This window comes from Chrysemys picta, chromosome 1 (genome assembly GCF_011386835.1).
Source record: "Chrysemys picta bellii isolate R12L10 chromosome 1, ASM1138683v2, whole genome shotgun sequence".
NCBI lineage: Eukaryota > Metazoa > Chordata > Testudines > Emydidae > Chrysemys > Chrysemys picta.
In genome coordinates, this window is record NC_088791.1 from 66,634,904 (window position 1) to 66,651,184 (window position 16,281).

At 44.3% G+C, this 16,281-nt stretch overlaps 2 protein-coding genes across 4 annotated transcripts in view; one reads left to right on the top strand and one right to left on the bottom strand.

Moving 5' to 3' along the window:
* The window catches only part of LOC101941871 (cathepsin E-like), a 28,760-nt gene extending 20,833 nt beyond the window's left edge, over window positions 1-7,927 (top strand). The window contains exons 8-10 of the mRNA XM_042860141.2: window positions 5,955-6,053; window positions 6,142-6,831; window positions 7,182-7,927. Coding sequence (XP_042716075.1) covers window positions 5,955-6,053; window positions 6,142-6,321 — 279 coding nt within the window. The 3' untranslated portion in view covers window positions 6,322-6,831; window positions 7,182-7,927. The remainder of the gene's footprint in view (window positions 1-5,954; window positions 6,054-6,141; window positions 6,832-7,181) is intronic.
* A 4,007-nt stretch (window positions 7,928-11,934) lies between these two features.
* BEST3 (bestrophin 3) overlaps window positions 11,935-16,281 on the bottom strand; it is a 34,092-nt gene continuing 29,745 nt past the window's right edge. For all 3 annotated transcript variants that reach the window (XM_005280048.4, XM_042860140.2, XM_024109095.3), the window contains one exon: window positions 11,935-15,830. In XM_005280048.4, the coding sequence (XP_005280105.1) occupies window positions 14,909-15,830 (922 nt within the window). In that variant the 3' untranslated portion in view covers window positions 11,935-14,908. The remainder of the gene's footprint in view (window positions 15,831-16,281) is intronic.

The window sequence follows — 16,281 nt, forward strand, 5'->3', positions numbered from 1 at the left end:
CTTCACTTCATGGCTTGCCAGTCTGCCTGCTCACAACTATATTGATTCCTATATGCATTTAAATGGTAGTCCCACATAGTCTGGGAGCATGTGTAATTTCATGGGCAAATTAATGATAGAAAGGTAAGGGAGATGTCATTTGATTCATAAAAATCTACAGAATCATAATTTCAGTGGCTTCATCCTCTGCACTGATTAGGGGGACTCGCTGTCCCCCACCCGTACCTCCCCGGTTCACAGCTCCATGTCCTCTAGTTGATGAAGATTTATTATACATGAAGATGGTCCAGTCTTTGCTGCTCTTTATTTGATCTGTTAGAACAGCTAATTGGAATTTGCACCTCACAGCACTGAAAGACTTTGTGAAATACATTTTTGCTTAAGTTTTAACCAACTATTCTGTGATGATTGCCTGGTACCTGAATGAAATAAGAGGAGTAGAAAAGTGACACTAACATATGGGAGGCATTTTGAAAAGGGAATTGGGTTGTTAAAAGATCACCAGTTCCCTTCTGTGGACTTGGTTCAGACAAAGCCCTAGAACATGAAAACAGAGCAATGAAAGTCACGGGAGGGATTGCTGGGCATAACACAACATCCAAATGCTCTTTCCCAGTTTTTCCTGACAACCCCAGCACTCCGCTGAATTTTGAATGAAATATTAAGCAAGGCTGGGATGACTTCCCCAGAAGTAACCAAGTACCATCTGGACTCATTACATGCAGTTAAATGCCAAGAAGGGGCATATGAGGAGAGATTAATAAGACTGGGACTTTTCAGCTTGGAAAAGACACGACTAAAGGGGGATATGATTGAGGTCTATAAAATCATGACTTGTGTGGAGAAAGTAGATAAGGAAGTGTTATTTACTCCTTCCCATAACACATGAACTAGGGGTCACCAAATTAAATTAATAGGCAGCAGATTTAAAACAAACAAAAGGAAGTATTTTTACACACAATGCACAGTCAACCTGTGGAACTCTTTGCCAGAGGATGTTGTGAAGGCCAAGTCTATAACAGGGTTCAAAAAAGAATTAGATAAATTAATGGAGGATAGGTCCATCAATGGCTATTAGCCAGGATGGGCAGGAATGGTGTCCCTAGCCTCTGTTTGTCAGAAGCTGGGAATGAGCGACAGGTCATGGATCACTTGATGATTACCTGTTCATTCCCTCTGGGGCACCTGGCACTGGCCACTGTCAGAGATGGACCTTTCGTCTGACCCAGTATGGCTGTTCTTATGTACAGCCAAATCTTGGCAGGTTTTAACAGTTTCTGATTTGTTGAGAGGTTGTACCTCAGCCATACCATCTGTGATTACTATGCTGAAAAGCCTCTTCTGGCATAAGTTACTGGTTGTATTGTTAGTAGGTACTGGCTTAGGAAGACCATGCAAGATGTGAATTAGTTTGCTTTTTGCCTGGCACATATGCATTATTCCGTCACATTCGAGCATCGATCATGGCCCCATGGAAAACTTGTACTTTCCCAAAGTCTCATGCAGATCAACATCATGCTGAGATCTGGACATGACCAGGAGACAAGCAAGCAATAACCTGTCTGTGGTTAGCTCTGTCATAGTCCCTGCCACCTTCACTCTGACTTTCTTCTTTACATTCAAGCACAGCTTTAGTCTGTTCTTCTTGATTGTAGCCCATAGATTGATGGAGCCTTGAATAATTCTTTGGGTTTTGAAGGCTTCATACAAGTTATGACCCAAAGTATCCATTCAACTGACATTGTTAGCTATCTCATCACTGAAGACTGCTTTCATCATGATATTAATGAGCTCCAGTCCATCATACATGAATGGGTTTGCTTGTGCAAGTAAGCTCACCCTGAAGCCATTCCATACGCCTAATCATTTTTGTTGCCCCTTTCTGAACCTTTTCCAAGTCCAATAGTATTCAAGATATGGGCATACCATGGATTTATATAGAGGCAATATGATATTTTCTGTCTTATTATCTATCCCTTTCCTAATGATTCCCAACATTGTTAGCTTTTTAGACTGCCGCTTCACATTGAGGGGATGTTTTCAGAGAACTATCCACAATGACTCCAAGATCTCTTTCTTGAGTGGTAACCACTAATTTAGACCCCATTATTTTATATGTATAGTTGGGATTATGTTTTCCAATGTGCAATTACTTTGCATTTATCAACATTGAATTTCATTTGCCATTTTGTTGCCCACTCACCCAGTTTTGAGAGATCCTTTTGTAGCTCCTTGCAGTCTGCCTGGGACTTGACTATCTTGAGTAGTTTTGTATGATCTGCAAATTTTTCCACCTCACTGTTTACCCCCTTTTCCAGATCATTTATGAATATGTTGAATAGGACTGGGCCCAGTACAGACCTCTGGGGGACACCACTATTTAACTCTCTCCATTCTGAAAACTGTACACTTCATTATGAGGCTACAGTAAAAATACTGGCTCTATGACAAAGTCCATCTCATGTTTGACACGTATGCAGAGGAGTCAATTAAAAGGATTACCAAAAATACCTGGTATTGCCTCTGTCCAATACAAAGTCACTGATCCACGAACATCTCCAATGTCATAATGAAGCAGCTACTGTCTCGTATCTCATGAAGGATGAGATAACCTCATACCTAGCAGGAAAAATACTCCAGCGTGCAAAGAATTGTTCAAGAATTTCACAGTCACATGGCATAATGAAGCAGCTGCCTCACACTGTTCAGTGGAGTTTCTTCATAGTGCCCATGAGGAGTCGGACACTAAAATTACTTTGCATGCCATCAGTGCCCCAGAGAGAGGTGCTATTAAACTCTAGGTTTTTGCACAAGACACAGATGTTCTAGTGCTCTCCATGAGATGCTACCCAAGGCTTCCACAAGATCCTGATTTTGCACCTGCTGCTAGGAAGCAGAATTGTGGTATTTCCTCAGAGCTGTGTTCTTATCATGCAGAGCATTAAAAGCTGCAGTACTGCTAGGTTTCCATGCCCTTTCAGGATATGACACTACTGGAAGATGGGCTGGAAAGACCAAATTATCGTACTGGAAGGCATATGATTCAGCCTCCGAAGACTTTCTCCTCACTCTGAAGGTGTTCGGAATGACTGATGCAGTCAACTAGGGTGACCAATGTCCCGATTTTATAGGGACAGTCTGGATTCTTGGGTCTTTTTCTTATATAGGCTCCTATTACCCCCCACCCCCATCCCGATTTTTCACACTTGCTGTCTGGTCACCCTAGCAGTCACTGATGAGGTCATAAATGCGCTGGAGCCATTCATATGCCAAGTTTATCATTTGAAGACCAACATTATGACACTTGCAGAGCTACGTAGATGGATGTTTTCCAAGAAGCAAATGAAGAAAAATTGCTACTGACAAGGGGTGCATTTATATCCGCTATCAAGAGGGTGAATTATCAAGCAATGGAATGGCTTTATGATGATTGAGCATGTCCAAAACTACCTTCCCTTATAGGGCATGGATGGGTCTTGAAGGAGGGACTGATCACACCACTTGTGTGTAAAATACCATGTGCTCCCAAATCAGTCCTTCAGCTAATCAAATACTTGTGTGCAAAGAACAGATGCTCATTATCCTGCAAATGTTTGGCCAGCAGCCTGCCTTTCACGGAGAGGTGCATGTGTGGCACGGATGAGGATCAGTGTGACAATGTATCTAGCAGTGGAGTAGATGGAGATGACACTGATGATGACTTTGATGAATAAATGTTTTCAGTCCTACTTGTCAAGGCAACTTCCCTAGGAAGGATTACCAAAGGTCAATTTATGTTAAAGTATAATTTAAAAAAACTTTGCTTTTTAAACACACACACACACACACACACACACACACACACACACACACACACACACACACACACTTGTTAGAGATTTGTCATATTTGGTACCATTATGTTTGTGGAGGGAAAGGGCTTTTGAAATATACCCAACTCGAACCTTTTCCAATGACCTTGTATTATCAAAATTTCCACCAACTGGAGGCCCTGAGGCTGAGGTGCAGGGAGTCCCCTCTACCCCGGTGCAGAAGGTGACATCATTGAAATTATGATGCTGTGGATTTTATGAATCAAATAACATTCCTTTATCTTTTAATCACTAACTTGCCCACAGAATGAGATTTTACTACATTGTGTTCCCAAACTGATATTGCTGAGCTGTCATGCACGGAGTGGTGTATGAAAACACTGCCACCTTGAGGTGTATTATAAATAGAATACAATGCCAACAAATTGATTATAACACATTACAACACTGCTATAAAGTCCAGTCCATTTCAGTGCTTCAACTTCTCTTTCTGCTGTGTTCACATTTCCCATGTACTTCATGGGTAAAACAAAATTATGAGCTCACATGGCCTGAAATTGTTCTAGACACATTTGTGGTGTAAATGGAGCTACATTATGGCTTGAGCTGGGAGAAAATTTTTCAGCGAACATTTTTTTCTGAAAAAAAAATAAAAATTGAGATTCAGCCACATCAAAAAGTTTTGCAAATTTGTGTTGCTTTTGCTGAATTGTTCATGTTGCAGGGAAAAGTTTCCAAAAATGTCAAACTGGAGCATTTTGATTTTTTCAATTGAAAAGACTTTTTTTTTAGGAAATTGCCTTCAATTTTTTTTTAAAAAAAATCTAAAACATTAAAAACACTCAAAATTGAAATGAAACATTTTGGTTCAAATGAAATGTTTTGTTTGACCCACAACACTTTTTTTTTTTTTAGACTTTTCAATTCACCAAAAATGAAAAAAAAAATGTTTTGCTTTGTTTTGCAATTGGCAGTGAACTGAAAAATCTGTTACTTGCCCAGATCTAATTTATGACCCTCATAGCCCATTATGCAATACCTTGGCTCTGTTATATTATTTATATTATATATATATGATATATCCCACAATATACTCTGCAGTTCTACTTGGCTCTTGTTTTCCAGAATGTACTCGACAGACATTCAAAATACTTGGGGAATATATTTTCATAAACTAGATTTTTAAACATATTCCTCCTGTTGTAAAACAATAAGCTAAAACACTACAGCTTACAACAAAGTTCCCAGAGGGTATTAGACCATCTTCCAGAATGGTCCCAAGTTCTTTTAATTTTCTTAATGAATGGAGCAACTGGAGAAGCAATAAATAAAATAAATAAAAAAAAACCAACAAAACCAACAACAACAACAAAACAAACCCCACACAACAAACCCCCCTCTCATATATTCACTATGAATTAGTGTAATATTTACAGCAATGAATGGGCATTCCAGATTGTGATCTATCAGCTGTTCTTCGAATTCCATTTTAGTGTAGTATAGTATAGGACACAGTATGCCTCATAGACCTTCTGGATGGGTTCCCTTCATTTGAAAATATGATGCTCCTGTAGAGTATGGGGAAAGGTTGTGACTGTAAGCCACTCCCTGTGGAGGCTCTGAGGAGAGACGACATACTGGAGGCAGCTCCCAGGACCATGCCTGTGGCAGGCTTCTGGGAGCACTGGAATTGTGCACTTAGCAGTGCCCATTACAAGAGGCAATGAGAATTCATGCTGGGGCCTGGGTTTGCTTGCATATGTGGAGGGAGGAGGAGCCAGGTCCTCAGAGACCCTTCCATTTTGGGCATCACTAGCCTTGCTGTCAGTCCTAGATTCCATTGGTCCTTGGGTGTGGGAGTCTGAGAAGTCTGTGTTCGACCCTGTGTATTAGCTCAAAGAGCAGGAGGCCTCCTTATACGTTCCTACCACTTGCACTCCTGTGCAGGGCCATAATATAATCTTGTATGTTGACTATTAGGTCGGAAAAAAATAAATAATACCAAACCGGACTGCAGAGGTGGATATTCTGGTTGCTAGGTTGATTCATAGGTTGATAGACTGATTATAATTTTGAATAAAAAGGCAATGTAAAAACACCCAAACAAACAAGCCTCAAGTCAACCAATATATTGTGTTATAGTTTGTTGTAGATTGCAGGAGACTGTCAAGCTTGCCACATGTAAGTTTCACTATTGGACACAGAGACTACACGTTAACAGCAAAAGACTATATAATAAAGGTATGTATATAAATTCTAAGAAATGGTATCTACCAAATTATAAAATGATAATATGTAATTCTACATAGAAATGTGCTTTTAATTTCAGGAAACCATAGAAGAAAAAACCGTGTGCATCAGTGGCTTTCAGTCTCTGGATATTGCCACTCATTCTGGCCAGCTATGGATTTTAGGAGATGTATTCATGTCAGCGTTTTACTGTATTTTTGACCGTGGAAATGATAGAGTGGGATTTGCAAAAACCTCTCGTAGAAGGGAGCATTCCTGAGGCCCTAATGGCGTCAGTTCTGCCTTAAACACATGTTATTACAGGGATATGAGATGAGCCTGAACTAAAACCCTGGATCTGGCTATTGCTCCCAAAAAATTTCACATGGGTTTAGGGTGGGTTTGAAATTGAATTCTGAATGCAAAGTTTGTAGCTAGGTTCCATTTCTATACATTTGCAACAGACACATTTATTTCTAAATCAGTGATTGAGAGACCAAAAGCCTTAGGAAGGACTGTGTCAAAAAACCTTAAATGCCTGTACAACAACTTGCCTGTAGGACTTGCATTGGGGTGGGAGGGAAAGTGTGCTTGGGAGAAGTCTGCTAAATAATGCAAAGATGATTGTGTATCAGTTGCAGTTATGGGAATCTAATCTGGCTAGTGTTGGATATTTCTCTTCCCTTGCTTGTCAGTTTCAGCCTTCTATTTCCTGACTAAATATTTTCTTTTTATCATTTAATTGTTGCTTTTATTTTTCTCATTATTTGCTGGGGTTTGTTCCACCCTTGCTCCCTCTGTTACTTGTGGCACCTTAGAGACTAACAAATTTATTTGAGCATAAGCTTTCGTGGGCTACAGCCCACTTCTTCGGATGCATAGAATGGAACATATATTGAGGAGATATATATACACATACAGAGAGCATGAAAGGTGGGAGTTGTCTTACCAACTCTGAGAGGCCAATTAAGTAAGAGAAAAAAAAATTGGCCTCTCAGAGTTGGTAAGATAACTCCCACCTTTTCATGCTCTCTGTATGTGTATATATATCTCCTCAATATATGTTCCATTCTATGCATCCGAAGAAGTGGGCTGTAGTCCACAAAAGCTTATGCTCTAATAAATTTGTTAGTCTCTAAGGTGCCACAAGTACTCCTGTTCTTTTTGCGGATACAGACTAACACGGCTGCTACTCTGAAATCTGTCCTTTATAGATGCTCTTTACATGCAGCAAGCCTCAATCCTGACTCTTTTTACTACCATCACTTAAATATGATTTCCAGCTACTTACTTATTCTCTATGACTTGTCTTTTTCCTCAGGCACATGCTCTTTTTCTACACTTTCTTGCTGGAACTAGGGGTGCAGCACTCTCGGCTTGAAGTAGTTTCCATCATATACAGGGTTTATAGTTTGGTTCAATGGCTCTCAGCAGCCCCACTATACAAATTGTTCCAGCACCACTGTCAGTCAGATGCTGTCTTTAGTGCCTGACATCTCCACACTTTGATGGATTGAAACAGCTGGGGTTGGCATCCACTTGCATGGCAAGAAATTGGACAGTGAAGCTTGTATTGCACAATCGCTGCAAAGAGAGAGACTGTTATGTGGGAATGACACCGTAGCATCACCTTGTTCCATGAAAGATATAAAAATAGGACCCCAATGTAGGCCTGTGCTGTTCCTCATTTTGAGACATCATTAGCAGCAGTTTTGACTGAGATGCAAAATAGTTCCGAGCCACGGGGAGCCAAGCTGTCCTCTGTTGTGTAATTGATTGAACAATAATGAATTCATCTGATTTATACCTATTTGACTATTCATCTTGCTTGTTAGATCTGATTCTAGTTATTAACATACAAATGAATAAAATTTGATCAAGAAAAACTGGTTTGAGTTGGTGCTTTTTTCATTTCATTTTACCTTTTCTTTCAATGGAAAATAAGTTAACTAGGGCCGTGTTCTGCCCAGGGTTATGCAGAACATGTTACTGTTTGTGATGTAGACGGAACTTCCCCCGGCTGTGAGGCATGGCGGAGGGGAAATCAATGAAAAAAAGGAAGGGAAAATCCCAAAGACACCAAAAGGGAGGGGAGGGAAGCGCATAGCCCAAGCAACATGCTCCAAAGGGCTCTTCCTCTCCCCCAAGAGCCATTGAATGTCCATTTGTGGCAATGCCACATGCTCAGAGTCTGCTGGGAATGATCAGGACTCTGTGGGGACAGGCTGTAGGGCAGGACAGCTGTTGTAGGTAGCATATTGCTCATGCAAACAGAAGGATACCTGGCCCCAAGTTGATTTTCAAGGATTACATAAATCCTTCAGTCTTTTTCTGCCTGCAGCGTATGCCCAGCGTAAGTAAAGCTTTGTTACTGTCGTTTCCTGATATGCAGCCTAACTATTGGTCTAGAAGATTAAGTATTGTGAAGGGCTGGTTTATGTGGGTTCTAAATGTGCTATGGCTCCCACTTGAACAGGAAGCGTGGAGTAGTCTCATACATTGACTTCTCTTTCTTGGTTGCCACCTGACACGGTCAGGGCAGCTTCTCTGTGGTTGCTGCACCCACTAGTATCACACCCTATGTGGGAAGCATTCCGCAGAGAGGTGGCCCAGCAGCTGCAGGCAGAGGCAGATTAAGATTTATTGGAGCCCTGGTCACAAAGAACAATTTGGACTCCCAGATCCCAGAGGGAAGCAGAACTGGCGGGGGGGGAGTGGGACATGGCCCCCCATTTTTTAACATGGGCAGAGTAGCCTTGGGCAGGCACAGAGTGGCAGTGGCAGGGGCTGCACTTTGCAGTGTGGGAGCTGATAAGGTGATTAGCTCCCCTGTTATGAAGCACAGCCCCTGCTAGTTCTTCTTGATGGGGGGTTGATGTGGGCCTTAGCCCCCCCCCATGGGACCCCGCCCCCTGCCCCTCCTCTTCCCCCCAGCCCCGACCCCCTGGCCAGTGCGGAAGCTGGAGCCAGGCAGTAGTAAGAGCTGCTCAGGGAGCCCTGGACCCTCCACCTGCCATGGGCTGCACTCCCCGGGGGGTGGGGACATGGATCGGGGGCTGCTCTTAGGCACCCCTGCCCAGGGCAGGTGGAGGGTCTGGGCTCCCTAGGCAGCTCTTACCATGGTGTGGCTCCAGCTTCTGTCCTGGGGCAGAGGAGGAACAGGGGCCAGGGCTACAGTTCCAGTACAGGTGGCCCCTCCACTTCCACACACATTCTGGTGCTCCTATGGGGGCCCCCCAAATTGGCCAGAGCCCCTAGGCACAGACCCTGTGGGCTTGTGCGTTAATCCACCACCGGCTGCCGGCAGTTTAAGCAGGTACTGTTCCTCTGGGCAGGCAGGGGGTAAAATGGGTCCCAGCTGGAGCCATCTTTTCCACCCCTAGAGCCTCCTGGCCTCAGAACTATATTGACCTCTTGTTCTGGGGGACTAGGACCATGTGGTGTCTCTCTCCCCACGGACATATGGCAAGGAGGAGCCAGCCAGAGACTTGAAGGCAGCAGAGCAGTGGCTGCATGTGTTTGTGCAGGGAATGACAGAAACTGATGATGTCCCCAGACTGCCTTCTGCAGTTCTCATTCTGATCACGCTGTGCCTTGTGCTGATTGGCTGTTTGCACCAACTCTCTCCCTTCATTTGTCTTTCCAGAAAGCTGCGCCTCGCGTAACAGCACACCACTGAGAAGATTTAAATACACAAATAAATAAATAAACAAAATTTGTGGAAGTAACATGACATTTGCCATTGTCACGTTGCTCACTCAGCTTGTGTGTTCTACCCTTTCCCCTGCCCGGTCTGTCTTGTTTATTTAGACTGGAGGCTTTTCAGTGCAGGGTCTGTCTCAGAGTGTGTCTACACTGCAATGGAAGGTGTGATTGCAGCTCGGCTCGGAATACCCACACTATAGCTTTAATCTACCTAGCACAGGGGTGGGCAAACTTTTTGGCCTGAGGGCCACATCGGCGTTCTGAAACTGTATGGAGGGCCGGGTAGGGAAGGCTGTGCTTCCCCAAACAGCTTGGCCCCCGCCTCCTGACTGCCCCCCTCAGAACTCTCCCACCCATCCAACCCCCCCGCTACTTGTCCCCTGACTGCCCCCTACCGGGAACCCCCAACCCTGACCACCCCCTCCCAGGACACCACCCCCTATCCAACCCCCCTGTCCCCTGAATGTCCCAACCCCTATCCACACCCCCGCCCCCTGACAGGCCCCCTGGGACTCCCATGCCTATCCGACCCCCACCCCGTGCCTCATCCCCGACCGCTTCCCCCTCACAACCTCTGCCCCATCCAACCGCCCCCTGCTCCCCATCCCCTTACTGCCCCCAGGACTCCCTGCCCCTTAGCCAACCCCCCCCACTCCTCGCCCCCGTACCATGCCGCTCAAAGCAGTAGGACTGGCAGCTGTGCCCGGAGCCAGCCACACCACCCAGAGCGCTGGCGGCACGGTGAGCTGAGGCTGCAGGGGAGGGGGGACAGCAGGAGAGGGCTAGCCTACTCAGCCGGGAGCTCAAGGGCCTGCCGGGAAGGACAGTTCAGCAGGCCAGATGTGGCCCGCGGGCCATAGTTTGCCCACCTCTGACCTAGCACATCATGGGCTCTACAAGCCTGCCTGGTCCCTCTGGCTCCATATTCGGCTTGCTAGCCCAAACTGAAGCCCATGCCACTGCGTCTGCTGCTGGTTTTAACTCCAAGGCTATGCCTACCTGAGCTGCAATCACACTTGCCATAGCAGTGTGGACATACCCTTATTCTGTGTTTGTACAGCACTTGGTCCCCTGGGCACTTCCATGATAAATACGTGTTTGAAATGACGGACACAGTCATTTACAAATGAGACTTTATGCTGTCACTTCTGACACTCACTTTAAACTCTGGAATGCAAAAGCGATCAGCTGTATTCAAAAGAGACTTCTGGGGCTATGGAAATGTACAGGTATTACAGCAAGCTTCCTTAAGTTTCCTTCCATCACTCTCTCGAATGACAGGATTATGCGTTCAGTGTGTTCCCTCTGATAACTATGTTCTGATTAGTCAGAACTGAATTATCTGGGCTAATGTTTGGAAGATTCTGCCAGATGAAACCTACTATGCAGGCTAGTGCATAGGATGCCCAGATACCCAATCCTATAGAATAGCAATTCTGAGGTTGTAGGGGTTGACATGTGGGGCACCTAGCCCACATCAAAGTGAGCAGGTCCCATTGTTAACAATATACTTTAAAATAATCTCCATGTTTAAGGACATATTCTTGGGGATGCCATATTCCTACTCAAGCCTTGGGCCCAATAAACTGATTGTCTTTAGATGCAATACTCCAGACCAGTTACCAGATATGGGAGCACAGCATGTAGTCTCCCTTTTATGGAAACCAATCCTTTAAGAAGAGCACTGGACCCAACAAATATGGAGCAGTATCAATTGAGAAACTTGCTAATGCTGTACTTCAGGACAAGCTTAATGGTTCTGAACAAATATAAGACCCATTTCTGGCACTGACAAAGTTTGACACATGGACTTTTAGACTTGAAGCTTTTGTTGTTATAGACCTAGAAAGTCTATGCACAGGTATCTCTGGAATATTGGTCTTGGTTTCTAATGTGTACTATAGTAGGTATTTATAGTTCCCAGTATTATAATGTCATGGCTCTGTACTCATCAGTAAAGGACTATACCTCATATATTTGATCTGACAGGCTATGGCCCAGACCACAAGATACAGTTGCCATTGAGCAGTTTTTGCCGAATAGGGTAAGCTATACAAATATGATTTACTCCACGTCTATTTTGTGTATATGCTTTTTTCTCAATTTTATTTTTAAAATGTGAAGTGCTCATAAGCAAATTTCTGTTTAGATAAACTTCATTTATTTGGTCCTAAAATAAGACATTATAAAGCTGTATCATTTATTTAGCAGCAGCCTGGATATTTTTGCTTCCTTAGACAAGTAGTTGAATTACATTTTGTACATTTCCTTTATATAGATATACATAAATTATTATTCGAACAGAAAATTACAGTCAACTCACATTTCTGTCATATATGAATGAGGGTTGCCAGAAAGTTCCATAAAATGTGAACATTCTGGGTTCTTGAATTCTGACTTAGAATGTGAAAACCTAGAAAGTTGCAGTATTGGTCAGCTCATCATACCACAGACATTATGGTCAATATATCCCAACTTCTCCAAGATCAACCCCAGGAGATGGTAACAAACTGTTGCTTTGACATATGCCTCTGTTCTACCCTTGTTTTCTCCCCAGTCTTTTCCAGCTTCACAAACATCTGTAGCTCCTGCCCTCTGATGCTCTTGTTTTCCAAAGTGGCCTACACTATTGTAGGTCCTTGTTGGGACATATCTTGACATAGTTTAATGTAGCCAAAGCAACCTCATTTAAAAAAAAAAGCTTTTTTTATGTAATAAATTGCTTACATTGTTTATACTGGTAAACGTGAACCATAAACTGTTGGGGCTGCTAGTGTTATAATTAGTCAATTGACTAAACTAATGTTAAAAAAATTGTAGCAAGAGGCACTTAGGTGACCAACTTGGTCCAAAAGATAATTCAGCACCCATATGAATGCAATAGTGGGCTCACAGACAAACTAACTAACAAGAGGAAATTTTGAAAATGGCCATAACTAAGTCCCATTCTGTACAAGTAATGGACAGCATATTTATATTTATTCCTGTAATTAGTTGCTATTTGTGAAACACCTATAAGCATTTTCCCACTGGACTGTATCCTTTTCTAGTGTTATGAGGCCCTGTGAGAGGACGCTAAGCTCTTACACTGCTGGTCCAGGTTTGGTGCGTGGCTACATGTAATGGAAGCATGAATGAAATATTAACAGAAGCAGGCCTACTACACGGCTATAGCCTACTATGTGGCTATAAAGCAGGCCTACTACATGGCTATAAAGCAAGCCTTCTACTCAGCTACGAATGAGAGGGGAGAGAATTTGAATGACAACTCTGTCCAGCCAACCAGCTGGATGCAGTAGCTGGTCTTGAGGTTAGCGGAACAGGTGTGAAAGAAAGAAAGAGGAGGCCAAGCATCTAAATCATTGGTCAGTAGTTGTGTGATCAAGCACTGATGTAAAAGATGTGGTGTGGAGCCTACTAGAGAGGCAGGCAATGAAAGATAAACACAATTAAAGAGTGGGGAAAATATGCTCAGTTTTGTTTCAGTTGAGTACTGTGGGGGAGTGAGGGCCAACTGAAGTCTGGGATGGAGCAGATGATTATTCTGTTCCAATACAACTACGAGCCTGTTGGAAGCAGAGAGAAAGGAGGTTGAATCATAGAATATCAGGGTTGGAAGGGACCTCAGGAGGTCATCTAGTCCAACCCCCTGCTCAAAGCAGGACCAGTCCCCAACTAAATCATCCCAGCCAGGGCCTTGTCAAGCCTAACCTTAAAAACCTCTAAGGAAGGAGATTCCACCACCTCCCTAGGTAACCCATTCCAGTGCTTCAGCACCCTCCTAGTGAAAAAGTTTTTCCTAATATTCAACCTAAATCTCCCCCACTGCAACTTGAGACCATTACTCTTTGTTCTGTCATCTAGTACCACTGAGAACAGTCTAGATCCATCCTCTTTGGAACCCCCTTTCAGGTAGTTGAAAGCAGCTATCAAATCCCCCCTCATTCTTCTCTGAGGATGAGGATGGTGGCAAGATGGTGATTGGACCCTGGAGATTATGCGAGATTTCTGCGATCAGAAAAGACAGAGAGAAAAGAGACAAAAGAAACAATGGCCTGGAATCCCTGACTCAAATCCTCTCCCCTGAGAGACTCCCATTTCCTCAGGCTTGTGTTCTGTTGGGGGCTGGCTATGGAATCCTCTTACCCAAATGGTGGAACTGCTTTGTGGCTGCTGATACACTCCCTCGTGCAGCTACAGCCATCCTTCTCCTCATGCAGGACAGAGGGGAGTTTGGCCAGTGAACCTACAGAGCTGTGGATCCACTGGTCACACCCCACACTTCTCAGGCCTTCCTATGCTACCATAGAGAAAGCCACAGAGCAGTGCTTCAAGCACATGGGAGCTGTGCACTCCCAGGGAGGGTGCTCCGCCTCCTGCCATGAGTAGAGTAACTGCCTTAGTTCCATTGCCTTTGGAGCCATCCACTCTGCTGTATGGTGGAGGAGGGGTGTGTTGTTAATGAATTGTACTGGCATGACATCAGTATGATTCCTTAACACTTATCCTTACTATTTCATGACAGTTGAATAAGACTTGATGAGGAAATAATTACTTGGCTGTGTTATAAAAGCAATTTGATTTGCAAAAGGATGGATTCCAAGAGAGAAGGGCTGGGCGTGTATGTGCTGGAGAGAAATCTCCTTTCCCACTGCTGAAAGAGAGGGAAAACACCCCTTTCCATCATGGCCATGGACAGCATAAGCTTCCTTTCCCGAGCCATGTTCAAAGGTGGAGTCCGTGCTGAGAGAAAGGCCGAAGAACACTGCCAAAGCTGGGTACCGGCTGGTGAGATCTATCCAGGGACTGAGGCTCCCGGCTGGCTGAGATTTTTGTTTTAATTTAAATTTAATATTGCCCTGCCAGAAACCTTATTGAGAGAGGAAAGCTTTAACAAAGCAATCTGAGTAATTTTCCTTGGAAATAAGATCAGCCATACGACGTACTGTATGTGTGGTTTGAGCAGTGTGTTTGTATTTCTGTATTTTCAGAAAATCTGAATAAGAACAGATTTCAAAAGAGACAGAAAGTTCCAATTGTTTTGCAAAATGAAAGTTTTGTGTGTTTGGGGAACCCCGAAATGGCTGCAGGGGCTCTTAAACATTTCCTCCCACTGTAAATAATAGAACAGAATTGGAATCTAGAAGATTCTGACAACCTTGTCAGAGATTTCCTTCATTCTTCTCATTAATGAATTCTAGTATAGCTGTTTCTTTAGCATCCAGATGTTCCAATAAGTGATGCATATCAACTGTATCTCTAGCAGCAGAGGTAGCAGCAATGTTACTTTCACCACTTAAGGTGCTTTGTCCAGAGGGTGTTCCAAAATCCAATAAAAGAGGTGCAGCATCTGTATGCAATGTAATACTGAGCATATGGAAGTCTGGGGAACATCTTTCAGAGCTCCTGTGTTGATCTTTGCTATCACCTGCTGTCATACTTTTGTGTAAATCAGGTTTTGGTTCCTCCATTATAACGGTGGATGATTTATGCTGCCCAGAATCCGTAAAAGACATAGCCATTTCTGAAAGAGGTCGTGGCGCATCCGCAGGATCAGAATGTGGCTCAGTTGGACTGCCTGGTGGAGCCTGTTCTGTCGACATGTTTGTGGAGGTGTCTGTCTGTAAAGTCTGGCTGTCTGACGCGTTGAGTGTTCTTTCCTCAGTAGTAGAAACAACTTCTTCAGGGACTGGCAAAGATATCTTAGTTGTTGTGTCATTCTCACTAGATTGGTAGCTCTCTAAAATGTTGGTTCTGCTAGTTTCACTAATAGTTGCTAGATCTATGCTAGCATGCAGTCGGGGATTCCTGTCAGCCAGCTCATATTTCTTCTTGGCCTTTGAGGCAAAATGTCTCCCTCTAGAATGCATTTCTTGCAAACTGCTGATGTGACCCTTTTCATGCGCAGGGAAAAACACCGAGTTCTCACTTGTCTGTCTGCTGTAGCGCCTCCTGGTTGGGGAAGGAGAGCTTTCATGGACACTCAGAAATCGCTTAACTCTTCTCAGCACTGAGGGCTGTCGCCTGAATTTCTCATCATCCCAGGGGCAGTTTTCCCCACGGAGGAACTCTGTATCAGACAGCCTGTAAGATAAAGCGATGCAGGGTGTGTCACTCTGTATTTATTTTATTCTAGAGTCACAAGAGGTGTAGTGTTTGTAGTAAGGTCAGGGCCGGCTCCAGGCACCAGCTGAGCAAGCTGGTGGTTGGGGCGGCAGATTGAACGAGGCGGCATCTGCCCAATCCTAGAGTGGCACGGCAGTTTTTTGTTTGTTTGTTTCGCTCCGGCCGCCCTGTAGGGGGCAGTGGCACGGAGGACAGGAGCGCCCTGCAGCAAGCCCAGCAGGGCAGTCCTTCTCCTTCCCTCCCCGCCGACTGGAGTGGAGTCCTGCCGGCAGGCGGCGCGGCACGGCGGTAGGGGCCGCGTGGCCGCGCCCCGCTGTAGCCCTGGTCGCCCCCCCTTCTCTCTCTCTCCTGCCAGCTCCCTCCCCCTCCCCCCCGTAGCTGCCGCAGGTTTTTTTTTTTGCCGTTCTGG